Raw genomic sequence first — 27,949 nt, forward strand, 5'->3', positions numbered from 1 at the left:
TCTTATCAAAAATATTTTATTTACAAAAAATTAATTATACTATACATCCTATACTGGAAATACATTGAATAATTGCTAAAATAAATACAGGCAATTAATTCAACTTTTTATAAGAATGAGAGAATTTGACATTTGAATGTTATCAAAGCTTAACTTAGAACATAAATAGTTAAAAAGGCAAACTCAAGTTTTCGTCTCATTTATTGGCATGGTGTGTTTGTTTTCCACAAGCTCTCCAATCAGTGGGAGTCTTGAGTTTCAGAAGATGTACCTTTTTGTACTCTGAAGGTAGGATGTGCAGCTTTTTCTTAGGCAGGATAGATGTAACATAGACGACTGCATAAAAAAGAGGCAGAAAGGCAGGAAGCCCATTTTTTTTTTTAACACTTCTCCATGTGTCTCTGCCTCACCATAATGCTGTTTATTCAATTATTCATATATTCCGATTGTGTTTTCAACACAGGTCTACACAGCACCAGCTACAAGGCAAGGTCAATTGTGTAAAAAATAAAACTGGATAATAGAGGCCTTGTAGTAACTAAATTAGCCAAGTTCAGAGTATTTGGTTCAACAATTTTTATATGTGCCAATCATTGATATACTTATTAAACCTTGATGTCACTTCTACTGTGTAGACATTTTTATACAGGCCCAGAACAGGAAATAGGAAGTGATGATCTGTGTAATTCAGAAAAACAAAATTCCTCATTTGAAAGTAAAAGAGGATAGATAATTGGTGATTCTATCTGCCAATTTTGAATTTATATGTTTTATAATTTATCCAACTCACCCGTGTAAACATTATACTAACATGTAAAGCGAACTGGCAAGTTGAATAGAAAAAAAGACAGGCAAAACATGTTCAATGTATAGGTAGGACCCAGTAAATTCAGGCCACAGAAAACCTTTGATAAACTGCATCATATGTGTCCAAAATTATACAGATAATTTCTCCACTTTCCACTTGACTTGGTCTGGGAAAACACTGCCAGAATCTCCAAAGATTATTCATCTTTGATACCCATGTTTTGTCCAGTGCTGGATGCCTACTGTTTTCTTTCAAAGACTATCATTCCCTTTTTTTTAAATCTTATGAAAAAATTGCACTACCTTTGGCCTTGATTTTCAATGATTTTTTTTTTTAGGTACACATGGAAGTGTGTATTTTTACTTCCAAAGTGTGATAGGTATATTGGCCTTTTCTAAAAGAAATAAAAACAAAAAGTTAAAATATTGAAAGTTTAAATACTTCTTTCACAGAAATAAACTATTCAATTTTAAAAGGTAGAGAGAGAGAAACATTTTATTCTTTCTATCATGAACATCAGTCAACCAAGCTTCACATTTTGGGCAGGATTTTTTAAGTATAAATTTTTTAAGAACTTATTTTATTTTAAAAAAGGAAGAACAGGTTTATTTTGGCAGAGAAGTAAAATAGAGAATATGCAAAATTTGTCTTTAAGATTGGCATACAAAATTTAAAAACACAGTACAATTATATCAAAATACAGCACAGCCAACGGCCTTTAAAACTTCCTTTGGCATTTCATTTGGTAAAGTTAAAAAGAAAATCCTTCCTAAAAAAAAAAAATTATCTATCAAAACAGTCCATAAGTTAGGTTGTATAGGTTGAAAGAACTTTTCCTTGAGTTTCCAAAATCCTTTTCTTCCATGATAACCCACATAAAGCATGGCTAGTGAGGTATATAGGGCAAAACACTTTCAGGCGGATGCACAGTAAGGAAAAAAGTGCATAAACAAAGAATTCATCCCATTTTCATAGAAATAACAGGTTAAATCTGAGTTTCTTCTTGTTGATGTATTGTTTTACTTTGGCAGAATGAAAATAAACCCATATAAATGTCTTTGTTCAAGTCCCAGCAGCAGTGATATGTCTCCTTTGGTGGCATTATCTGATGCCACAATACTGTACAGCCCCTAGAGGAACTAAGGTGTTGTGTGTGACTGCAAACGTCAAAACATGGAATATCATACATCAAGCACCATGTCATATTGTTGTCCCTTCTTCCGCCTGCCACACTTATTGATGAGAACTACATACAGCGTCAAAAGCATGACCCAATAGCATGCATAGAGTAACGTTCCAACAATTAGAACTGTCTGTTTGGATTCTGAAAATGGCCTTTTAGATTCCTTATAAATGGTGAAAATCACACCACCCAGGAGGATTGTAAACCAAACTGATACTGGAATGAGTCCTATGAAATTAACAACAATGGTTTTCCTTCCTGATGTGCCCCACCCAGCTTTGTTTATTGTTGCAATTGCAAACATCTTGGCGGGAAGTAAACTTGACATGTATAACACTGAGTAGAGAGACATGAAGACCATGACGATATTTCCTCTAAGGCAGCTGGCAAAAGATGATTTTATGAGACCTACTAGCTGGACAGTTAACAAGAAGAGGAGAATGTTCCAAATTTTACCCCGGTAGAAGAGCTGGATTACTGTGGCAATGAGAAAGAAAGGAAAGAATCCAGTGATAATCGCTTCGTAGGTCATCCACAAGTGATGTTTGTGAAACCACATTGCATTGTACAGCCATTCTCGGAAGTAGGACTTGCTCCAACGGGTCTGCTGGTTTAGCCATCTGAGATATTCTATAGGTGTTTCAGTAAGGCACTTAGATCGAGCTGTGTATTTTGTTGCATAGCCCAGACTCAGCACCCGGTTCGTGAGATGCCTGTCATCACCAAAGCTACATTGGTTGCCCATAAATTCTTGATTGTACCAATCTTCCACAAACTCATGCAACAAGGAGTTTCTGTACATTCCCAGAGGTCCACTAATGCACTGGACACACCCAAAATAAGACTGACAGGCCCTTTCTATATTAAAAGCCATCCAATATCTCACACTGCTGAGGAATGAGATCCAGGAATCGTACTTGTTTAAAATCTGCAAGAAGAAAAACATAAAAGTAATAGGTAAGCTTTAGCTAAAAATTCCAGCAAAACCTGTTCCATCCTGAGGCTACTACCTGGAGTAAGATTTGTTATTTTATCCTCCCATTTTGGCTTCGTTCCTCTTTTTGGCGTGGTTATTTTATGTTTTCTCTGATTCTCTGATTCTGTTACTATTTGTTATGTTGTATGCATGTGTTGCGATTCTTTGATGGTGAATATTTTTTTCTATTTCATCCTCTACCCTCTTTCTGCTATTCTTATTGTGTTTGTTGTGTTATCATATTGAGATATTTATTTATTTATTTATTTATTTATTTATTTAGAGACGCAGTCTTGCTCTGTCACCCAGACTGGAGTGCAGTGGCGCGATCTGGGCTCACTGCAACCTCCGCCTCTCTGGTTCAAATGATTCTCCCGCCTCAGCCTCCCAAGTAGCTGGGACTACAGGTGCGCGCCACCAGGCCTGGCTAATTTGTGTATTTTTAGTAGAGACCTCTCTGGTTCAAATGATTCTCCCGCCTCAGCCTCCCAAGTAGCTGGGACTACAGGTGCGCGCCACCAGGCCTGGCTAATTTGTGTATTTTTAGTAGAGACGGGGTTTCGCCATGTTGGCCAGGCTGGTCTTGCTCCTGATCTCAGGTGATCTGCCTGCCTCGGCCTCCCAAAGTGCTGGGATTATAGGCATGAGCCACCGCACCTGGACAAATTGAGTTTTTTTTAGGCTTTAGCTCTCAATCCCTAAACTCTTTTCTCAGGCACTCTTTCATAACAGCTAAGATTTCAATGTTTTTAGGTCCCAGTTCCTCCTGTGCTGGTTAATTTCAAACTGATCTTGTCCTTGGCTATTACTTTTCCTCTCCTTTATCCACACTTTTTTTGCAATAGCAGCAATAGGAGAGTTTCCCATGGCCTTCCTGCAAAATTTGAATCGTGAAATAATGCTTTATATAAAGGCTATTGAAAATTATCAGCTTTTCTTGGCAATATTTCTACATCCTCTCCTCTGTCTCATGTTATGGATTTTGCAAGCTTCCTTTTTTTTTAAATCACCAGGCTATTTCTTTGTCCCTTCTAATGTAATTTCTTTGCTTTTGCTATCAAACTACATATATAAAATGGGTTATATAGCATGATAATATCTAAATTTTAAAGTCTATTGTCCACATGCTTTCTTAGCTTTTGCTATCAAACTACATATATAAAATGGGTTATATAGCATGATAATATCTAAATTTTAAAGTCTATTGTCCACATGCTTTCTTAGCTTTTGCTAAAATCTAACCTCATATTTGCAAGGGAATCTTATTTTAATCTTCACAGATTTTCACATACACATTTTTCCATCCCACAAATGTCAAATTACCTCCATTAATATTTGTTTCATTAATTGTTTCTTCATCAATAACAAATGATGGACAGTATTGAAAAACCACTTATCCATTCTTTGCCTTTCTCACTAGTATAAATTTGAGTCTGTTTTTTTTTTAATTATTCCTTTTTGACTCAGATTTTTTTTTTAATCAATCACATATTGATCATCCTTTAGGTATATAGGTATAAGATATATATCAATTTCTTACCATACTTCTATTTCTTTTTTCTTTTTTTCTTTTTTTCTTTTTTTTTTTTTTTTTGAGACCGTCTTACCCTATCACCCAGGCTGAACTGCAGTGGCATGCTCTCGGCTCATTGCAACCTCCGCCTCCCAGGTCCAAGCAATTATCTTGTCTCAGCCTCCCAAGTAGCTGGGACTACAGTCGCACGCCACCACGCCCAGCTAATTTTTGTATTTTTAGAAGGGATGGGGTTTCACCATATCGGTCAGGCTGGTCTTGAACTCCTGACCTCAGGTGATCCACCTGCCTCAGCCTCCCAAAGTGCTGGGATTACAGGCATAAACCACTGTGCCCGGCTCATACTTCTATTTCTTAATCCTTGTAATGAAATAATTTTTAGCAGAACATGAAATATTAAGTTATGGCCCAAAGGTATATGGTGGAAATCATTATACATTTATTTTAAGTTGCATATAACTTATCAGCTACCACAGAAATGGGTTATACCCCAGGACTAAGCAAGAAAGTTCTAAATTGTATTTCAATTTACATAGGAAAAGAGGCAGTGAAGCAGATCCAAGGCACATTTTAATGTGTCTCAAGCACCAAGAACAACACCTGGCACAGAGTTAGTATTTAGTAAATGTATGTTTAATGAGTCAATGAGTAAAACTGCTCTTAAAAGTATTTCATGCAAAACAAAAAAAAAATGAAGCCACGTACCTGGACATCTCCCCCAACACCTCCAACCATGGGATCTTCTTCTAAAACTTTTACCATCTCCACAGATGAGGCTGGGTCAAGCATAGTATCTGAATCACAGACCTGCAAAGAAGAAAATGAAAAATGAGTTAAAGAAAAGGAGGAACTATAAATACATTCCTTGTAGTCAAAATTTTGCATACATACTGTGTCCTCATCTTACTGTCACAAGGCCTCAGTAAGCAAGTATCATGGTGATAACAAAGGCCTTGTTGTATCATGGCGAATACAAAGAGCCTATTTTTCAGCAAACTCAATATTTAAGTTAATGACATTGCTGGGTAGAACAGCTGAAGTGATGTGCTAAGTATGACTTGTAGCGTGATCAATTTGTCCCAGTTTGCCATAGATGCTCCCAATTTTGTCAATGAAAGTCTCACATCCCAGGTAACCCCCAGTCCTGGCAAACTGTAATGGTTGGTCCCCCTAGAGGTCTGTTTAAGAAAAAAAAAAAATGTTTTCTTGTTACCTTCAATAAGGCTTTTAGGCCTTTTTGTCTTTCAGGTCTGAATGATAAGAAAATTCTATGACATTATTGAAAGGGAGACATATTTAATAATGATTTTACCTTTCATTTTAATATGGTAAATAAATGACAGGAGAGCAGTTCTCCTACATAGGATTGTATAATTCTAAAGCAATAGTGTAGTTCTAAAGATTGTTTAGTTCTAAAGTCCATATGACCCGGGCTTAGCAAATGACATTGTATCAGGAAGGGGATTTGCAGGACCTTCAACTCTTTTATTCTAAAGTATTAAGTGTTCATCTAGCCCTCTGAATTTAAAAGTGGATATAAATCACTTTAAGCTATTCTAGAAATGCCCATTGTTGTTTTTAAACACAATCTTTCTATGAGCTAAAAAAAAAAAGCAAGTCTGAAACCAGACCAACCACAACTTGAAGAAAATTGTTGGAATTAGTTTATAACTGTGTATTCCTAATAGTTATTTCTATTGGAGTCTCAAGGGCACAGGGCTATAAGCTGTGCTTTTCTTTTCAGACTGATTTCCAAATCAATTGAAAAATTAAACAGAAGAATAATAAAGCAAATGGAAAACCAAACTATTACCTGTATGCTTACAAAGCTGATATGGAGAATAGGGCTTTATATGTGGAAAAATGAGCTTCATAATTCTGTTTCCCAGAATTACTCAGTCCCGGAGACTTTACTCAGTCCCAGAGAGGCTCTCAGTGGGACTAGCCTCCTGCAGATACAGTGTATGTCCCTTCAACAGGTACAGCTGATACCTGTTCCTGGGGGGTGCCCACTCCCAAAAGCCAAGGAGAAAGAGCTGGGCTTCCCCTTATTCCTTCCACACTCACTAATAAGATTAAGTCACTCCTTTTCTCTCAAGAAAGCAGTGAAACAGCTGGAAAAGGCTGATGGGTTATACCTGCCAATGGAGCTTCCTCCATATGATCAGAGAAAATCAGAAATAGGAAAAAAAAGTCCCCAACTCCCTATCCCTGCAACATTTACTAATTGGACATATTATTTTCTGCTGAATGCAGCAAAGTCCTAACAAATATAAATTGATCAGAATTGTCATGTGATTAATCAGCTTGACATCCCCATTCAGATAATGAATGGCATGATTGGCAGAGACTGAGTATTTACTATCTGCAATTCCCATTATTCTGCCATCAAGTCTGACTGTACTGGCTGGACTGAATCAAGATTTAGCCCATTTTTTTAATATCAAAATAAATTAGTTAACAGTTCTGCAAACCACTCTATAAACATAGTATTTCAGCCTGAGTGACAAAGTGAGACCCTGTCTCACAGAAAACAGTGTTTGATATACCAGTTTTGAATTTAAAAAAAAAGGAAATTAACCAATTAGTAGAAGCATAAAGTCTCAGAATTAAAGGAGACTTTAGATACATGTAGCATGAGTCCCTCACATTAGTAACTAAGGAATCCCAACATTTTTAAAAGCATCTAGGCTGGGTGCAGTGGCTAACACCTGTGTTAGGAAGAGCAGTGGGAAGCCAAGGCAGGGGGATTGTTTGAGCCCAGGAGTTTGAGACCAGCCTGGGCAACACAGCAAGACCCCATCTGAAAAATATAATAAAATAAAATAAAAAATGAAAGTATCTACCTCAATTTTACTACTAGCTTTTTTTCTGAAAAGGTTTCATATTAATGAAGAATGCTGGTGAAAATAGCAATTTAAATGCATTATTGGAAATCATAATGTGTGGAGTATATGGGGCATCAGAAGGTGAACCTATCACCCTTCTAGGTTTAATTATAGCAATTTTGGGGTTAACTTCTGAATTTTTAAAACTTTATTCTCCTTGTTTAGAAGAACTCATTTTCTAAATGAAACCCTATTGATTGTCTTTTTGTCATTCCATTTAGGTTCAGCATAGTCTCACTTATTTTAAGAAAAAAAAAAATTAGGCAGAAGCTGGGCATTCGCTTTTCATTGTAAAAAACAGGATTTTACTGACACTTGGGTCTGTAGCCAAGCATCTCAAGCCTCTGGAACCTAGAAGAATTCCCCCGAAAGTGATGTTTTGCCTCTCCCATGCCCTGTCTATCCCTGGTTTATATGTGGCTACGAGGTGGGCAGGAGGTCTGTAATGAGGCTAGAAAAACATGAAGGCAGAAAGTCTAACTCATCTTTAGCCTCCAGCATCCTGAGTTTATGACCACACCCACCTCTGTTGACTCAAGCTGGAAAAGGTAAAACCAGGCTAAAATAAGACTAAAAACAACAGGAAGGGGGCAATCCAGAGTTAATGTTCAAATAACTCCGTCTGCTTGTGAGCACAAGCAAGCCAGGAGAACTGGCTCTTTGAAATGACTACACTGGAACCAAATTTATAAGGTTCTACATATTTAAATTGGTCCCTGCCCCTCCCAATTTCCAATAGTAAAGTGCCAGAAGTTCTCTGAGAGAGATTGTTCACATGGTGAATTTAGCTGTATCAAAAAGGAAAGCTCAGAAATCTCTTGGGAAAGAGTTTATTATCATGGGATTTAACAGCTTTAAAATTTTTCAACTACTGGATGCTGTTTGGTGATAGAATGCCAGCTAGAAAGCCATGGTCTTTGACAGTTTGTGAAAGCATGTGTATTCATGGACACAAGGGAATTTACTCAGTAGGGTGTAAAGAGCATAATTTTAGCCCTTCTTAAAATCCATACAGCAAGAACAGGCTTTCTAGCCATCTCCTCACTCATCGATAACAAGTATGCAATTTCATGAATGTCAGCTATTTAGCCCTGGATTACAATCTGTGGGAGACATGCACCAGTTCAAGGAGAACTGAACCTCACATAAGGAAAAACTACAGGACAACATTTGCACACAGGAAAGAGAACAAACTGAAACATCTTTTTGGCCACACTAAGTGTATCAGTGTAATTCGTTGAAACCACATGATCACTAGTTATAAGATTTCTCACCAGGACATATGGAAATGAAGCAAGTCACCAACTTTTGAGTAAATGAAACATGTCAAGAAGACATTATTTAGAAGAACCAGCCACCACAGTCTTAACCACAGAATCATCCACTAAATTGCAGAAGCCCATCACTCTTCCTGCCTCACTACTCCAGCCAAGAGTTAATCCCCTCCATTTCCTCCCTATCTAAAATAGGGATTGGCAAACCAAGGCCTACTGCTCAAGTCTAGCCTGCCACCTGTCTTGATATGGGTCATGGGCCAAGAATGGTTTTACATTATTCAATAGTTGAAAAAAAAAAATCAAAAAAAGAATATTTTGTGACACATGGAAATTATATAAAATTAAAATTTTACTGTTCATAAATAAGGTTTTATTGGATGCATGCTGTATCAGAAAGGAAACTCAGAAAGGCATGCATCCACCCTTGCCTGCTCATTTACTTACTATTTATGGCTGCTTTTCATCCTGCAACAGCAAAATTGACTAGTTACAACAGAGACCATATAGCCTGCAAAGCCTAATATTTACTTTTTAGCCTTTTATAAGCAGTTTGCCAACCCTGGGTTCAAAATAACTGGTTACAGGGGGAAGGTTCTGCTTTCTTAAAAATAACAGTGAAGTTGAGATTAAATATGTTTGAAGCCCAATTTTAATTTAGTAGATTTTGCAAAAGCTGTCTCTATCTCCCTGTGTTAGGAAGAGCCTGAAGTGTAGGATATTAATAAATTAGATTTTCTTCAGCCAAGATTTTGCCTATTACAAGAGCAAGTACCCATGAAATCAAGAAGGCTTAATTAAAGTCTGAAGTCCTGTAACTTACTACTTCTATAACCTTGAATGAACCATTTGCCATCATCACGGGACATTTGTGAGACACTGCAAATAAAAGTACCTTGTGAATTACAAAGGACTGTAGAGAAGTATTCCATTAGTATAAGGTAATAGTCTTCAATATTTTATACTTTCTAGGTAAACCCACACCTAAAGGATTATGTCAATTATCACAAATAGATGGCTCAGTAGCAACAATCACTAATAGGAACACAGGAATTGATTACATATACAGAATCTCTTACCACATGAACAAACTCAAATTTATCTGGAAGCATCTATAGCATTCCTGTCTGTTCTAATTTATCTCACTAATCTTAAAGTTAATTTATCTCACAACAATCTAAATAAAAATCTCCTGTAGAAATACTGTTCTCTATTCTAACAGATGCCTTTCAAATTTTAAGATACAAGTCTAAAATGCCAAATCTCCATGTTTTACTTTTAATGTGTTTTTTTTCCAGACTGATGGATCTCCTCACTTCCTCCCATACCACTTCAAAGGGCATTGACAGCTAACACAGCAAGAGAGAAATCTTAATTACTCTGGCTGCCTCCAGTGAGGAAACAGGTTGAAAATAAATCAAAACTCTTTCTTTTGAAGAAGGCTTCACCTTTTTCCTGCTTGTAAGGCTTAACCCTTCATCTTAACCTTGACCCTTCATCTTAACCTTGACCCAATGAGACTAGCTCTAGAATTTGTAGAATTTGTTCTTGTTTCCTCCCACAACTTAACCCAAAAGTAAACAGAAATTCTGTATCCACCCCCAGCCCAATTTCTCTAGTAAAAAGGGGTAATGGCAGGAACAAAAAATTCCACAAATACTTACTTAGTAAATACAAGATGCTACCATTCCCCCTGAACTCCTATCAGTACAACCTCAGAGCAAACACACTACTGAAACAAACAAACAAACAAAAAAAGTACTATATAAGGCCTTGGAATCAAATTAATCTGGATCCCAATCCACCATTAACCAGTTATGTAAACTTGGACTCGTTTCTTCACTACAGACTCCTTACCTCCTAAGCTTCCATTCTGTAGGTGAAAAATATGGATAATCACATCTACCTCATAAGTTTGTTGTAATGGTTAGTTAATAAGATAATGTATGTAAAGCTGTTAATAATGGCTAGCTCACAGTAAATGCTCAATAAATGGAACTCATATATACTAAAAAGTGGGCCACAATACATGCAAGATTTGGGGGAAACAAAACAGTGAGGACAGAAGTTGACTTTATAAAGATGGAATATTACACACAATTTAAAATTTCTCATACAACCAAAAAAAAAAAAATCAATCCAAAACTCTAGTGCATGTTCATTAATTATATTACAACAAACTTCTAAGACTTTATCAAGATTGTATAACTTTATTTTTTAATCTTGATTTTCTATTTATATGAATTCTAGATGAATAGAATTTACATATAAACATATAGCTAAGTTAAGCAGCCTCAAATTAAGCAACAAATACAAAATCATAAAATCTAAACATTTTAGAGCTACAAAAGCTTTTTGAAATTAATGAGTAAAACCATCCCAGAAAAAAAAAACAAGTCCTCAATGAAAACATCATCTTTCTTTTGTGAAAGGAACGGGGGATGGGGAGGAGGTTCTTTTCTTGTAGTAATTTGGTTTATGGTACAGGATCTCAAATCTAGCCAACAGAAAGCCTTTACATTATAGACACCTATGCAGTTTGGTACTTCTTTGTAATTCTTCTTAAAAGGAATTAGGAATATACAAGCCTTCCTTAGTAGAATGAATTATCCAAACTATTATAAAATAATTCCTGCCTTCCGACAACCAATCTCTTCCAATTATTAAAGTGAAAAAAAGAAGTCATTTGGTTATTCTCTTTTCCTTTCTAGGAAAGTTGAAAATGAGTGAAAGTTATAAAAGGTGCAAAACAAAGGTGACGAGCCAGCTGGAAAAGTGAGAAACCAAATGCTGTCACCTCTAAGGCTTAAACCATAAAGGACCCTTATTCCAAATGTTTGGAATTCTCATTCTAAAGAAGGGAATCAGAAAAGCTCATAATGGTGCCCTTAAATCAAGATTTATATTCAAGAAGCAATCTGGGGGGAAAAGGCAGATTAAAAGTGAGAGTGAGACACATGATAGTAACCAACAAATGAAAATTCTGATATCCCTTTTTCTTTTGATCTTGCTCTAGCAGAGCTTCAGTATGTTGCTAGATATAATTAAGATGTCAGAAGAATTACACCAATACTGACTTAAGAATCTTTAGCTGAAAGAGATCTTAGAGATCATCTGGTCTACTACCTCAGTTGATGATTCATTAAGGCCAGGACCATAGCAGGTAAACAACAAAGTTGGGTATAGAATTCAGATTTCCTCATTCTTATTTCAGTGAGCTCTTAGTCTTATCCTCCAAAATGAAAGATGCAAATAAACTTACTATTCTCAATACTGGCCCTCAGAATATATCAGTTGCTCAGGCTTTCTATACAGAACAAAACAGGAACCAGTCAAATGTTATACACAGTTGATTATCATTATTTATGGTAATTATATTACATAAAGTTGTCAGGAACACTGAACTGGAAAATACTGAAAACATGCTTCTAGCAGAAACAGGGCTAGGTTCCTCCGAACCTCTGGCCACAACATTTTGACAACATATAATCTTGTTTTATCTGTGCTTCTGTTTATATGTACCTTATTTAATATACCTATAGTTGGTTCACTAATATTGAACTCATGTCCAACAGCACAATATCTCATGCCTAAAGGAAATTCATCTCCGTGAGGTGTATCACAGTCTTCTTGTGCTTAGGAGCACTAGATAGCATTTCAGCATTACAGTTTGAGGCCATGTTAAACAGCTACATCACCAAGGAAAAGCACAAAAAAGGGAAAAATGTGGCACTAAAGAGACCATGAAGAGGATAATTGTTTACAGTATAAAAGCTGAAACAAGAAGCCAAAGCATCACCTTGTTTGACCTCAGCTGGAACATGCACATTGGATGACTCAAATTTTTTGCCACTGTGTGCTTGTTAGCAAATGACCACCTAATGACTGCAATTATTGATTTTAGGGTTACAAGTACGTTTTACTGAGTAGACAAATTTGCAAATACAGAATCCAGTAATAATCACAGTCAACTCTACTGTTAGGAATAATAAAGCCTTACTTTTTTCCCCAAAGAATTCTGCATATGTAGAATGCTGTGAGATTAAATCAATAATAACATTTCCTCCTGTAATCTTCCAGCTTAGAAGATGTTCATATTTGTTATATTATTTTCTACCTAGGAAGTCCCTAATGCAGACATCAGGGGATACTGTTTTATGTTTTCCTTTGTCTCATAGACTGGTGGCCACTTGAGTGGTAATACGCATGTTCAGTAAGAGATAGGAATAAAGCAATTATATAATAAGACATCCAAATATATTTTAAGTTTTCTGATAACATTACATAAAAAATATAAAAAATTAACATAATCCCAAATTGTTCTAAAAACAAGGGAAAAAACAGAAAAATATACATTGGAAAGTGTCAATCAGTTGGGTATTTGTTTAAGATAATTTTAATTTTGTTCATTATACTTTTTTAATACTTTTAAAACATGCTGCCATAGGCCTGTGTTATTTTGTAAATAAAAAAGCCAATATAAACACTATTTCAAAGAGGTACAAACTTTTGTCTAACATTAAGCCATACTCAGAACAGGTCAGAACCCATCCATTTTTTAAAACAAAGTTTCTCTAGAAAATACATTGATTCTGAATTTTAAAAATCTTTGTCACTCTTAAAAAAAAAATTTCATTCCCTTCAACTTTTTTTTTTTTTTCCTTTTTTTGAGACAGGGTCTTTCTCTGTTACCCAGGCTGGCATGATAATGGCTTAGTACAGCGTGGACCTCCCAGGCTCTAGCCATCCTTCTAGGTTGGCCTTCCGAGTAGCTGGGACCAGAGACATGCACCACCAAGTCCAGCTAATTTTTTTTTTTTTTTTTTTTTGTAGAGACGAGCTCTCCCTAAGTTGCCCAGGTTGGTCTCAAACTCCTGGGCTCAAGCAATCCTTCTGCCTTGGTCTCTTAAAGCACTACACTTACAGGCATCAGCCACCACACTGGCCCTCTTTAACTTCTTTTCTCAATTTATTTTTTCCCTTCCTCTGTTTTCTATCTTCTTTATCTCTGAAAGTACCCACCAGCATCATCAGATAAATTTGCTACCACACTGGGTTTCTCTGTGACTAGTGACTCCCTTACTGTTCTATGTCAGCATTAATTATTTGAACAGCTACAGGGCCAAGAGAGCAGTCAGCAGAGAAGACTAGAGATGAAAGCTGAGACAGATAGAGTTAGAGCTGGTAGCTGATAAAGCTGTATTCCCGAGGAGACAAGAGGAAGCAGGCCCAGTGGTCTCAAGAGCATAGATCAAAAGAATAACTTTGAGACAAGAAGTGAGGTTGGATACTCTTGAAACAGTTTAAGAAGAGAGTAAAGATGATCTTGACAGCATTCAGAATTAGTACTTTTGACTTTCTCTGTAGTAGGAGGCAAGGTCATCTGTTAGTAGTTAAGCAGAGAGGAGTTTGGATAGGGTTTTGGGAAAGTGGTGAAGGTATGAAATAATAGGCTATGAGAGCAAAAAGCAAGGCATCTATTCAAGACCAAGTGAAAAGAGTGCTGAAGAGTGCCAAGGATTCGGCTGCAACTGGAAACCAATCCTTTTGGCCATCTCTCTCCACAGTTAAGCAGAATTCTCCAGCAAGTTTGGAAGCATGGTTAATTTCTTCCCCAGCCCCCATTTTCTCTTGTGTATTACCACCTGAACTTTGCTTCCTTCATTCCCTAACCAGCCTGCACTCCAAGTTCCATCACTTGTAATGCTTAGCAGCCAACATCCTCAAACCCTTTTACCCTTATTTGTCTTTCTGTGGTTTCTGCTTTGCAATTCTCAAACCCTGGGACAGTTAGAATAGAAGATGGGAGTGGTTAGTATTGTGGATTGAACCTTAGGAAATTGCCATTTTTATAGGTCAAACATGGTTAAATATCAGGGGATTTACTGAGGGATGAAAAGATGGAATTACCAGGTTCAGAATGCTAAGAGATTTGTACTCCTGTGTGAGTGCTTGGAACTGGCTGAGAGTCCCTGGAGGCATCAGGGCCTAGTTAAAAGCTGCTGGTCGGGTCAGTATATCTGGAGACTTCCCCTATCTCAGCCTGGAGAAAGAAAAGTTCTCAAGCTTGATTAGGGCTCTAGCAGGAGGCCTATTCTAATATTTCATATTTTGTATTATTTTTTTCCTGGACAGGCACAGCATAAAGTTGTCAAGGATACAAACAAAATTCAAAACAAAAATGATGGGAGAAGAGGGTTTGGGAGGAGCAGGTTTAAAGAAAAGGAAGAAAAAACCCATACAATGAGGCCTTAATTAGAAATGACAAATGTAGCAATTGTTTTAACTGAAATTAAAGACAAAATATCAAAACAGATGCTTTCTTATTTAAAGCCCAGAACTTCATTTTTCATATCCTCTATAAGTTCCCAGTCATCCTTTCCCTTTGAAAATAGCCTGTTATCCTCTCATCTAAGCCCAAAGTTGTACTTATGTAAATACCAAATGTCCAAAGATAACTGAAACTACCTTAACTTAGAAGTTTTACCTTTGAGAAATTAGGAGAAACTTGACAGAGAAATGCTCCCAACTGTCTAGAAGGGAGATTAACATAATGAAGAAACGTCTCTAAACTCTTCAGACATCAACTGAAATCAGTCATATGGTGGCAATTGACAGGTACTATAATTTGAGCAAGGACTAAATGATAATAAATAACAATATTAATATAAAAAGCTTTAATTATATCAATGATAATATCATAAATAACTTTTGCTAAACACTTGGAATACATTAATTTATTCTATCCAGAAAACTGAGACTCAGAGAGGTGGTCTTGCCCATGGTCAACCAGCTAGTAATCTCTATGATTAGAACTTTGGTCAACTGACTGTAAAGCCAATGTCCATTCCTATCTCACTACCTGACAACCACTAGGCATGACTCTGTGCCAGTAAAGGACCCTAAAGAATAGGATGGGTCTTCTAAAAACTAGAATTTCACTAGAAATTCTAGAGGAGAGGAAGAATATCCCAGTGCCTTTCTTAAACCAGAGACATTTTCCCCCTCTCAATACCATCATGGCCAAAATCTAATTATTATAAAGTATCTGCAGAAAATTAAAACTAGAAACTCACAGGGACCCTACTAATGTTCTAAAGAAGGAAGCTTCAATGAGAACCAGGAGAGGAGAACCCCTATAGTGAGCTGTCAGGAAATTAATGGGAGACACAGCCTGTCTAATTTTCATGCAGGCAAACACCATCACAAATGCTTTCAAAGGTCAAGTTGCAGTGAGTGAGGTAATGCTGTTTGGAGAGTGAAATAAACATTACTTTGCTTTTGCTCTAAGATTTTTTTTCTCATTTTTTGTTTTCCTTTTCCTTCTCTCAATTTTAATTTTTTTTTTTTTGCTCTTTTAAATCAAAATTGTTCTCACCACCCTCATTTTGCCTCATTTTGCAGTCTCTGTGAAAAACATTTTATAGCCTCCCTTCAGCCTGCAGATTTTCTCAAGACCCTTCTGCTCAGGCAGACACTATTTTCTTACAAAGCTGGAGAGTTTTAGAGTGTGGAAAATGACGTTGGATTTGACTTGGCAGAACCAAGGGGGCAGAGAAGGTAAAAGGGGGAGAGAAGGGAAGGAAGGGTCTCCTGTCAAAATAATCTTGATTTTTAACCAATAACACAGCACAAATTAAGCATTTTCATAGATAGTCTCAACAGTTTTACAAGATTTTTTTTCCCTTTTTCAAAATGTGCTTTCAACAGTCATGCTGTTTTCAAATGAACTGAAAGAAGTACTGTGTTCAGAAGGGACAAGGATGGGCTATAGCATATGACTGGACAGATACAAAAGCTGCTTTATTTAAATGTATGTTTGCCCTGGCAGGAATGTGGAGACCTACCTGTACATAATCCACACTTCGTCCCAGTGCTCTGAAGGCTGTGTACATGACTTCTCTTTTTCCACCCCATTTTTGCATGATGCAGATACTTTTGTTGGACAAGACCAATTGCGTTACGTGTTGCGAGCTTTCTTTATGTGACTCATCTGTCTCACCGGGACCCTTTTCGTGGAAGTTGTTCTTCCAGATATAAGTGGCTGATTTGTCTCTGCCCATGACTTCACTGAAGATGTCCATCATGTAAAGGTCATCTTCTGAGTTCCCATCTATGACCATGACAACTTTAATCCCAGGGTAGGTTAGCCTTTTCACAGATTGCAAACATTTCCTTAAGTAGTCTGGATCTTCCTGATAGGCAGCGATGCAAAGGGCAACTGTTTTGTTCAACTTTATGGGGGTTTCTAGGGATTTTTTCATTTTTCGGTGCTCCAAAAAGGCAAACAGGCTTTGGATGATGAGGTGTGATGCCAAAAAGGCACCATACAGTCCAAAAGAGAAATAGTAATTATCCGTTTGGATAAACTGGTAGCCAACAATATAAGCAGCTGTGATTCCAAGAAGGAGAGAGACTCCAAAGAGTGTGGTTCCAATTATTCTCAGGATACATAGAAACCTCTCACAATGCATCTGTAATATAATCAGATGATACTCTTGGTTAAACATGATTGTCCCACACTTGTTATATACCTAGTATCACAGGGACAGTATTGGACTAGAAGCATTCAGGAGTTTTAACACTCAGTTTCTCACCCAACTCATTGTGTGACTTTCTGCACTTCAGTTTGCTCATCTGCAAAACAGGGATAAGGATGCCCTTCTAGCATACCTCAGAGGGTTATTTCAAGAGTCAAATGAGATGATGGTGCAGCATACTACTGAATGCCATGATGTTTTAAACAAATACTGCATACATTGCTTTAATGTGTTATATCACTTGCCTAAGGCTGTACTCTATATATGTGGTCACAGCCAGGCAGGGACCCTGAAGTTTCTAACACCCAAAGAAGTCATTCTTCTATATAGTCCCCTCACCCCTTGATACTGGCCAGTGAAAAAAATCCACTGGAGATTTTGTTAAATTTCTCATGTGTAATTTAATCTCACCTCCAATGTGTATTCTTCAACTTACATCCTTTCCCTGCAGCCAGCTGAGATTGGAGATCAGGATACTGGATTCTAGTACTAGCTCATTAACTAACTGTGTGACCTTGGGTGAGTCACCATACCTCTCTGGGTCTCAGTTGTTGTTTTGTAAAAATATCTCTTAAATGAGGGATTTTAGAATTGAGTATTTCTGAAGTCCTCACTGATACTAAAAATCTTCCATCCCTAAGTACCCTGCATAGATGTCTATTAAAGCCCCATAATTCTGAATTATACTCATTTGTTCCAAAGTCTCTCTCCTCCATCCACCATCACCAATACTAGATGATGAGATCCTGAGCATCATGAACCTTACCGGAACACAGTAAACACAATAAATGTTTGTAGAAATAGTGAATAAATTAAAGGACAAATAACATCATGATTTATTTTAGCAAGTGAGTTTCCATCCTGTTAAAAGCCATAGCACATTAGACCTGAAACACATTTCCACTCAGTAATAGTCAGTTTTGCAGTCATCCCTAAATTTTGTCTATCTCCTGAAAAAAGTTTTAAACAACTCAAGGACAAAAGGACCATTTTTCCCAAAACATTTGTGTTTCCCAAAGGATTTGTATTTCCCAAAGCATTTCCAATGCTTAGCATTAAAGTGGTGGTTGGCAACCCTTTTTATTTCATTTTTTTCCTCCTGGAGTTTTATTTTCCTCCTCTTCCAAGGATGAACTATCAAAGAAGATATAATTGGTATAAATGCAGTATCTTCATCTTTAGCCATTCGCATCCATTTTTGGGCTTTTCTCATATTTACATATATTTAGTGCTTAATCTTTTTCTTTAATTCAATTGATTTTTAAAAGCTAAATAAGTTTATTTTAAATAGAAACTTAGACTAAGCAATTACCTTTGCAAAATCTTTTGCTTGATGTGCTATTTATAATTTCCTAATCCACGTGCAAACTTAACACTGGCTGTTCACACAGTATCCTCTAGACTATCAACAGCTGCATGGACACCACGTTGCTCAGCTCCAAGAGGCACCATTCACACAGTCACCTGCTATTCCCTGCAATTGTACATCAAGAAGATCCTAAGGGGATCTGCACTGTACTTTTGGGAAACCTTAGTGTGGCTTCTTACCAATTGTGTTACCTTTCCTTCCTGAGCATAGACTTGGTGTGGCCACCTCATTCCAGGCTTTGGAAATCTGAGATGTGCCACTTCCAGTAAGATCTTTTAAGAAAGAGAATATACCTCCTCTCATCTCTCTGGCCCTTCCACAGGCTTGATACACATATTAACAATGTTTTAGGGAATTGGAAAGCCCCAAGATAGATGGAGCTTGGTCCTTGGATTGCCATATGGAAGGAAGCCACCCACCAAACAAGAATACCTGCCAAGGACTCTTACGTTAGCACAAAATAATTTCTGGATTTTTGTTTGTCCATTATGCATTTGGGGCTTAGTGTGCTCCACTAGTATAACTTAAATAATGCAAAGCGCCCTGGAGATCATGATTCTAGCTTGCAGGCGTCACTTTTTTATTGTTGTTAAATGGAAATAACAGAACTTGTCAAAGACCCCACAGGGCTGTGGTCAGGAGCAAAATGGAAGTGTTTATCTAAGTGTTTTTAAAAACCAGAAATGCATTGCAGCTTAAAGGATCAGTGAACTAGGAAGCGAAAAAGCAAACACAACAAAAAGAAAATTGGTGTTCCACTTCTAGCAACTATATGGGACACCATAGCGTGTAATGTAGGAGTCTGATAAATGTAACCTTAACCCAAGTGGGAAGTTTAGACTGTGGGGGAATGGTGAAATGCTGAGTTTTCAGTGAAAGGCAGGCAAGTACAGCATCTCTTGTTAATTAACACAGTTAGGGGATGCTGAAAACTCCCACATGATACATTAACCAATGCCTGAAGGTGCTGGAAGCACCAGACTTGGAACTTGTCATTTCCAAGACGTGAGTCATTCTCACAAGAGTGAAAAATTTCAAGGGGACTAAATCACTTTGCCAGGGAGAAGCTTAAGTGTGTATTTAGCTTGTGTTTAAAATCACCATAGCCAGCAAAAAAACTGCCTGCCATTCTTTTCCATTATTCACATTTTCCTTGCTTTTATCAGCACACGTGGACATAGAGAGTGTTGACATAGCATCTGCCGGCCACAGCTGAAGTGGGAACACCCTCTTACATCATAAGACTCTACAGAATGTCCTTTTGAAGCTTGGGAAAAGTACTTTACTAGCATACCACAGCAACGTGGCTAGAAGTGAACCTTGATATTTCTGCAAGATATCTCAGTGTTGTCTAGTATGGCACACACAGCATCTTAGTACAGACCAAAAGGCAAAAGGCACATTTTAGAGCCAGCTTTGCTGAGGGAATACATGCACCACCATGCCTGTGTAATTTTTGTATTTTAGTAGAGATGGGTTTCACCATGTTGGCCAGGCTGGTCTCGAACTCCTGACCTCAGGTGATCCGCCTGCCCCGGACTTCCAAAGTGCTGGGATTACAGGCGTAAGCCACCACACTCGGCCTGAAAATTGTTTCCCTACTGTTATAGAAAATGGGAAATTGGCATCCACTCAAGTATAGACACAAGGCTAGCCAATACTGAGATTTCGGGCTCATATATTTTCTATGTGGGAACAACCTAAAGAGACATGAAAAGTGGTTGTTTCAAAGAAGAGCCTGGTTCCATCTATGCAATAGCAATTCTCCTCCTAATGCCAACAGCTAAAATCCTGTGTTACCATAAAAAAGGCACTAGTGTTCCCACTTCTTCCACCTGGGGAGCAGATATACAGCCTTGCTGTTGGCTCATATACCCCAGTGGGACTCTTCAGGTCACTGGACCTCGAAGCCATTTCCTCTCCCTTGACCTTTTTGTATTAAGCAGAGTGAAATGTTGGATGAAAGGAGAATAACATCTACTCTCACTGCCCCAGTTCAACAGTGAGAATTGAGTTCAATGGAGTTGCCCTAGTTTTTTTGTTTTTTTGGTTTTTTTTTTTGAGACGGAATTTCCCTCTTGTTGCCCAGGTTGGAGTGCAATGGCATGATCTTGGCTCACTGCAACCTCCGCCTCCCGGGTTCAAGTGATTCTCCTGCCTCAGCCTCCCAAGTAGCTGGGATTACAGACATGCGCCACCACGCCCGGCTAATTTTGTATTTTTATGAAAGACGGGGTTTCTCCATGTTGGTCAGGCTGGTCTCGAACTCCTGACCTCAGGTGATCCACCTGGTCTTGAACTCCTGACCTCAGGTGATCCACCCACCTCAGCCTCCGAAAGTGCTGGGATTATAGGTGTGAGCTAACGTGCCCGGCCGGAGTTACCCTAGTTTTCGTAAGGTGGTCCTTCCATTTTGGATCTGGAAGAAGCTGAAATGAATTCAAATGTATTGAGTCAGCATCTGGGAAAGACTACAATTAGGTCTGATGATAACTCTTCTGGGAGGCCTTAGCTTATCTGTCCTTCTAAAGCAACTCCTCCACCCTTGCCTTCTCTTCACCCCCTGCCATGCTCTCTCCCCTTAACCTGCTTGATTTTCTAAGTAGCATATAGAGAGAGAGAGAGAGTATACATGTACATACTCTATGGCCAGGGGGGCTTGTGTAGTTCAATTATTTGGTTTGTCCTTGCATGAAAACCACGGCTTGGCACATAGCAGGGACTCAATAAACACATTTTTAATAAATAAATAAGCCCATTTGGACTCAGGCAGTCAATGTAGACTGACAGACACAGGTCCTACCCCAATCTTTACTGCAGAGGCAGTGAATATGTGCTAGAGACAACCAAGCCCTTAAGGGTACCCCTCAAACCGTCATTTTTTTTTTTTAAGAAACCCATCTCCATAATTTTTCACCCAGATGTCTAAAGGCAATGGTTATGGGGAGTCCCAGAACAGGTCTAGAAGGCCTTTGGAAAGCAAAGATAGAAAAGGCTGATGGTCCCCAAGAGCATTTACAGGGATTGTAAGTTGCAATCTGAGATATCTTATGAGCTCAGGGGTCAAGTTTGGGGCATCAACTTTTATCATCTTGAATTCCAGTACCCTTACAGTGTTTATTGTCCATTAATCCATATGCTACTTTATATTTTGGCTCTAATGATTTGTGAGCATGTGTGCATGTATGTCTTGTCTCTTCAACTAAATAAATTATCTAGTATTAACCAGATTAGCAAATATTTTGAAGTCAGTTATACTAGCATTCAAATCCCAGCTCTGCCATCTACTATCAATTGCAGAGAATTTGACCTCTGGAACCAAACTGAGTTGGGATAGAATCCTAGCTCTTCCTTTTAGTGGCTGGCTGACCTCAAGCAAGTTACACAACACTTGTCATCTTCAGTTTCTCCATCTATAAAATGGAGCTAATCATATTGACTCATAAAACAGATTATGAGATTTAAAAAAGGAATCTTAAGTACATATTTTAAAAAGAAATTATCAATAATTAGATCTTAGTGATGTTAGCTTCCTGCCGGTAACTACCTAATAACCCTGACTCTCCTTCCATTTAACCCATTACTTATGGGTTAACAAGTAATAACTATGGCATGATGAAAAGAATAGGAGGACTGGGAATCAGAAGAAATGGATTCAAGTCTGCACTCTGCCTCATATTAGCAACCTGGCTCAGACAAACTGCTTGAGGGTTCTATGAATAAGTCATGTGTCCTTGGACAATTCAATTAATATCTTTGAACTTAAGTTGTAAAGTACACTTGCATCTCTTCATCATTATATTTGAAAATCCACTGAAGACTAAGTTCAGTGTCTTTTCAACTTTTAGCCAAGTATTTAAACACACAAAGGCACAAAAGATGATGAGACATTTAAAGAATGTTTATCTAATGAAGGCGTGAACTGGTTCTAAAACATAGGCTGTCTTTATGCATAAACTCATGTTGTATGGGAGAAGGGGCCATAGGCCTTAAATCATATGCATGATAATTAGAATTCGGACTATTTATCTAGGCTGGTGACACTAGCAAGGATAATAGAAATCTGCTTCTAAGCAGACATACTCAGGTCAGGTGGTAGCTATCTGCTGGCTAAGAGTGGATTAGGAAGGTATGGTGAACAAAAGGTTAAAAAGTAGTGGTTCCCAGATTTTGCTATATATGCAAATTACCCGCAAATCCATAAAATTTACTGATCTGTGGCTCCCACATTTTGAGTTCATTGATAATGGGCTGTGCCCAGGTCATCACAAGTTTTAAAATCTCCTCCAGCAATTTAGCTATATAACAAAGTTTGGCAACCACTAGGTTAAAGTAAAATAAGACTTTCATGACCTCATTCACATTGATACCCATCCCTGATGTGTATTCCCTCTGCTACTGTCCCTAAGGAGAAATCTGAGATAGGAGAACCCAAATGAAGTCTCCCCGCAGCAGTCTTCACATTACAGCACATTACCTCCTGGAACACAAATCATGAACCCTCCCAACTCCCCCTCCCAACCTCCCTTCTCCCCTTCTGACCTTCTCTTCCTCTCTGGCTTTGAAGTCTGCCTTTTTCTCTCCAGTCCCACTGCAGTTATCCTAGCAAAGACCCTGGAGCCAAGCTTCCAGGGTTAGTATACAAGCCTTTTTTACAGGACTTGTCACCCCAGCAGTGTCTGGGTTCAGAACTGTAGGTTTCAGATTTCTTTTCCTTTGCACCATCTATATTAATAAATTATTTCTAGGATGTGTGTTCTTCCAACTGCTCTACCGGTTCCTGAATTCACCATCCTAAACTTAGTTCACAGTGTAGGGGAAAAAAATTACCAAATGACTTGACATGGAATCTTAGTTTTGTATGTACCTACATTGGCTCCTGGGAATCATATCTAAAGGTCAAAACCCTACCTACAGAGCCAAATGTAGCACAAATGCCAAGTCTCTTTAGGAAATCTTTACTGATCTCTCTCAATCAGATGTGACTTCTCAATTTGAACCCCCATAAAACTTGACTAGTGCAGCTGCAGCATAAATTAGCACGAATTCAATTCAAGGCCATTATATTCCAAGAATTCTTGGATTAAATTCCATCCACACCCCTTATTAATTCACTTTGAGTAAATTGCTTAACTTTTCTGAGGCAAAGTTCTTTTACTTATAAAACTTTTTTTGCAGATTAGGATTAGATATATGTATGTAAACCATCTAGTTGAGTGCCTGAAACATACTAGACATGTGATAAACAATAGCTGTTGTTTCTTATGGGCCAGATCATATTTTATCTTACAGTATATTTTAAAATTTCATTAAATACACTTTTAATTCATTTTTTAATTATCTGCAGTACAGATGTATTCAGTTAAGAGGCATTCATTAATAAATTTACTTAATTTAAATAAGAAAATATTTAACAGTGTGGCCTTGTTATATTTAATTGACTCTCATCAGTAACATTCTCCTAGATTGTGGGAAAGGCAATATATATATGAACTCCACATGACTACCATTCAAAATAGACTTTTTTTTTTTTTTTTTTTTTGAGATAGAGCCTCACTCTGTCGCCCAGGCTGGAGTGGAGTGGTAAGATCTTGGCTCACTACAACCTCCACCTCCCGAGTTCAAGAAATTCTCCTGCCTCAGCCTCCCGAGTAGCTGGGATTACAGGTGGCCACCACCACACCTGGCTAATTTTTGTATTTTTAGTAGAGACAGGGTTTCACCATGTTGGCCAGGCTGGTCTTGAACTCCTGACCTCAGGTGTTCTGCCCTCCTCCTCAGCCTCCCAAAGTGCTGGAATTACAGGTGTGAGCAAAATATACTTAAATAATTTAAGGCTGTATGCAGTAGGATAATACTCTACACAGATTGCGCTAGAGAGGAAAGGATAAAACACCAAGTTGGGGTGATGGAAATCAGTTTTCTCTACAGGTAGCTATCCCTCCACTCCGTTGGCATACCAGCTGCCACCAACTCTGTCATTGACAGGAACATGGCATGGGTTTGCATGGATAAAAAGGAGAACCCAGAAGGAGACATGGGGGTTATGCTCTGTCCCCTCATTAACTTAACCCAGGGATCACACTTCATACAAGAGCCAGGAAGCTAATAATGTAGCAAAACTACTTGTTCTTAGACTTTGAAAGTAACTGTGTAATATAACTTTGAAAAAGGGTATGTCTACCTTGATCCATAGACAAAAGGACTTTCCCCAGAGTGCCAACAACAGGAAATAAATGAACCAGTGACAAGTAAGTGTTTAAAAATTCAAGAAAAAAATTTTTTAAAAATCTTACCTAGTAAGGAAACCATGTATGGGAAAGTATTTATGAAATTCAATACTATGGGGCTATATTCTACAGACCTAACAAAAATGAGTGGTTTCAACTAACTTACTTTCTAGTAACAGTTTCTTACTCACTTGTTGCACAATTCCCAATTTCCAGGAAGGTAGCTGACTAAATAACTTTGCTTTGTGGAAAGTGACATTAGAATTTAATGCTAGTCACTGATTTGTTAAGTCCTTGAATTTTTATAAACTGCATAACTTTCTTTGATAAAGGGATTCGACTACGGGTACAGTACAAGCAACTCAGGTAATATGCATTTGTCAGCACGTCTACAATATATTTTTCTATTTACCCGACTCAAGTGATATCTAAGAAAAAAGAAATGGGCGGATGATACTTTAGTTACAATATTTGGTTCTAGAAATGTCCACTTAAAAATCAGAGTTATCTGTCCCAGAATTGGAAACACATACAAAACACAATATATAAACGCAACAGGTACCTTAAAGTGTTAAATTGTCATTGAAAATGTAAAAGAATCGCCAAACTATTGGGAAAACTTTTGGTGGAGTATGATGGGTACTCAAAATACAGTACCTCAGCTGTACTGTAATCTTATAAGCTCTAGAAAAATGTGGTGAAAACTAATTTAATGAATGAGTCAACTTGCACACATTGGAAGGAAATAAAAATTTAGAATTTAAAAGTTCTTTTCAATTCAAGTCATAGAAGTATAAAACTTAAAATTGTATCTACAAAGAGGTTGACGGACTTGGATCTATAGAAATACATATTTTAATTTTAAACCTAGCATCGTGAATGTAAATATGTGTTGACCGTTAAAAGCTTTATTCTTAAAATAACCTTTTTAAAAAATAATAAACTGGTTTAATACCGCCAGAAGTACTTATCATATGCCTTAACCGCAGTGAGAAATCTGAGCCAAACCCTTGGAATGTACAATGAGCAGTGAAGTTGTCTCCCTCTTAACAAGCTGCCTCACTCCTTCAGCAAAGCCCATCTACCAACTTCCTTCTCTTTATTCTAACACTGAGCTGATGGTCTATATATACTCAGGCCTCCAGTTGGGGGAAGCCCTTGGTGGCCAATCGGGGCTTCCCTATCTATTGCGTCACACCTCCCCCCTGCGTGTGACGTCAAAGGCAATCCCAGCCCAGACACGTGGGTTGCAGCAGCGTCGCGTTTCTGGGCAATTGCTCCTGAGACCCAACAGGCAGCAACGGTCCCAAGGGTGAGGAAGTGGGCAGGGAGTGGCTGATGGGGCTTCCACACGTTTCCTCCCGTAGCGGGGCTGCTGCAGCTCGTTCTCCCCAGAGGCGCGCGGTGTCCCTGAGTCCAAGTACTCAGCGCGGACGTTTGGAGGACGGAGGGAGAGGCGCTAGGGGAAGCTGGCACCTAAGACTGTGTAATAGGACCCGGGTCTTGCAAGCCCTCCTCCCCAGGCACCGCCCCTGTGCTCCCAGCGCCTCTTTGCGGCTTTAATTATCCTTTCAGCGCCGTTCCCCCGCGGCTGCGTTTCCGTGGTCAGAGGAAAAAGGCTTTCTCGCCTCTCGGTTCTCACCCTCATACAGACCCTCCTTTCAGACCCGCCCTCCTGTTCACAGGGACCCATTTCGGAGCCCTGGCTCACGCTGGGCGGGAACTGCCGTGACGAATTCCGCCCAAGGTGTTGATTATCCACCCCAACCCAGCCTCTGGCTTCCCTCCCACCTCCACCCCAGCTCCCGCAGGCCCCTCGCCCCCTTCATCGGCTGGGTGCTCGAGACGACGCCCCCAGATCTCCCACCGGGCAGTGTCCCCAGCTGCAGCTGAGGAGAGAAGCGCCGGCGTGCGCGGTGCCACGTCGGAATTGGCTCTGGGGACGCTGCAGCTGCCGAAGCGCAGCGCGCGGTCCCCACGCACGCCCTGCCCCCGGGCGGCCGGCGGGCTGGCCCGGCGAGGAGAAGAGGGATGCGCGCCCTCCTCCCGCTCCCATCTGCGGGTGCCACCGCCTGCGTCAGGGACCCCTGGCCCGAGTAAGGCTTCCGGGGCCGAGCTGAGCCCAGACTGACGAGCCTGACACTTTAATGGGGTGCGGGAAGTGCAAAAGAGGGGAGGCCCGGGAAAGGGGGGAGTGGCCGAGAGAGGATGGTAGCTGCGAGGAGGTAGAGAAGGACCCTCCTTCTCCAGGGTCCCAGCTTGTCGGAGCTGGAAGCCCAGATTGCTTAACCCTTTGCATTCCCAGGAAGAAGCGACTTTCTCACTTAAAAGTAAAACGCGCTGGGCTATTCCAGTTTTTCTCCCCACAGTGTGTGTGTGTGGGAAAAAAAGAAGGGAAGGGGTGGGGGCGGCTGTGCAGAATGCATTTTCCTTACATTGGGAATTCTTGTTTCCTAACTCAGGAGCCCCTCTGCTGCTCCGGAAGATGCAAAATGGAAAAGTACATCTGGGGACGTGCAGCCTTCCCCAGGCAGAGAGGCTACCTGTGTCCCCAGAAAGGCAGCGGATTTCTGGCGAGAGCCGCAGAGATGGGAAAAGAGGGCTATGTTGCTAAGCCTGACAGTGACCTGAAATATTCGCTGATCTTCAGTCTGTTGGAAATTTTTAAACTTCCAACTTTTCTATCGAAACTGGCTTAAAAATTTTAAAACAATTAAATGGGTAATGTCTTCCTTCTCCCTGGCCTGTTGGAGGACCTTCATCCTTCACCAAAACGCGCCAGTGTAACGTACCTTGTTCAGCTCTTGGTCATAAAGTCGTCCTCAGCCTGTCTGTGTGGTCCCGGAGGGTCGGTGGCGGGCAGTTTCCAAAATTGAGGTAATAAGAGATCAGATGAATTTGAGACGACCGGCCAAAAAAAATAAGAAATTTAAAAACAACATTTAAAAAGGATAGGGGAGTCTTAAATGTTTGATTCTTCCCCACTTTAAAAAATAATTTCACTAATATTCTCTTTATGTTTCTGTTGCACTTAAGTCTAATTCTTAAAAAAAAAATTATGCTTTAAAAATAAATTAACTTTTCTTTTTTTTTTTTTTTTTTTTTTGCTTCAGTCTTTCTGCCCCCGATAACAGAAAATCTCTTTTT

The 27,949-nt window shown here is 38.9% G+C and overlaps 1 protein-coding gene across 1 annotated transcript; it reads right to left on the reverse strand.

The window, feature by feature from the left end:
- HAS2 (hyaluronan synthase 2) lies at nucleotides 1–27,949 on the reverse strand. The gene is made up of 4 exons (XM_024251434.3): nucleotides 27,595–27,949; nucleotides 16,511–17,137; nucleotides 5,207–5,308; nucleotides 1–2,919 (listed from the first exon to the last, which is right to left on the reverse strand). Exons 2-4 carry the CDS (start codon nucleotides 17,135–17,137, stop codon nucleotides 1,990–1,992), a joined length of 1,659 nt encoding a protein of 552 aa, XP_024107202.1. The 5' UTR covers nucleotides 27,595–27,949; the 3' UTR covers nucleotides 1–1,989.

This window comes from Pongo abelii, chromosome 7 (genome assembly GCF_028885655.2).
Source record: "Pongo abelii isolate AG06213 chromosome 7, NHGRI_mPonAbe1-v2.0_pri, whole genome shotgun sequence".
Lineage (NCBI taxonomy): Eukaryota > Metazoa > Chordata > Mammalia > Primates > Hominidae > Pongo > Pongo abelii.

Excerpts from the sequence above, each read along its gene's own strand:
- HAS2 (XM_024251434.3), bottom strand. The coding sequence starts at position 17,137 with ATGCATTGTGAGAGGTTTCTATGTATCCTGAGAATAATTGGAACCACA. Across the intron at positions 5,309-16,510 it reads GAAGTGTGGATTATGTACAG|GTCTGTGATTCAGATACTAT; the intron begins GTAGGTCTCCAC and ends TCTTCTTTGCAG. Across the intron at positions 2,920-5,206 it reads GTGTTGGGGGAGATGTCCAG|ATTTTAAACAAGTACGATTC; the intron begins GTACGTGGCTTC and ends TTCTTCTTGCAG.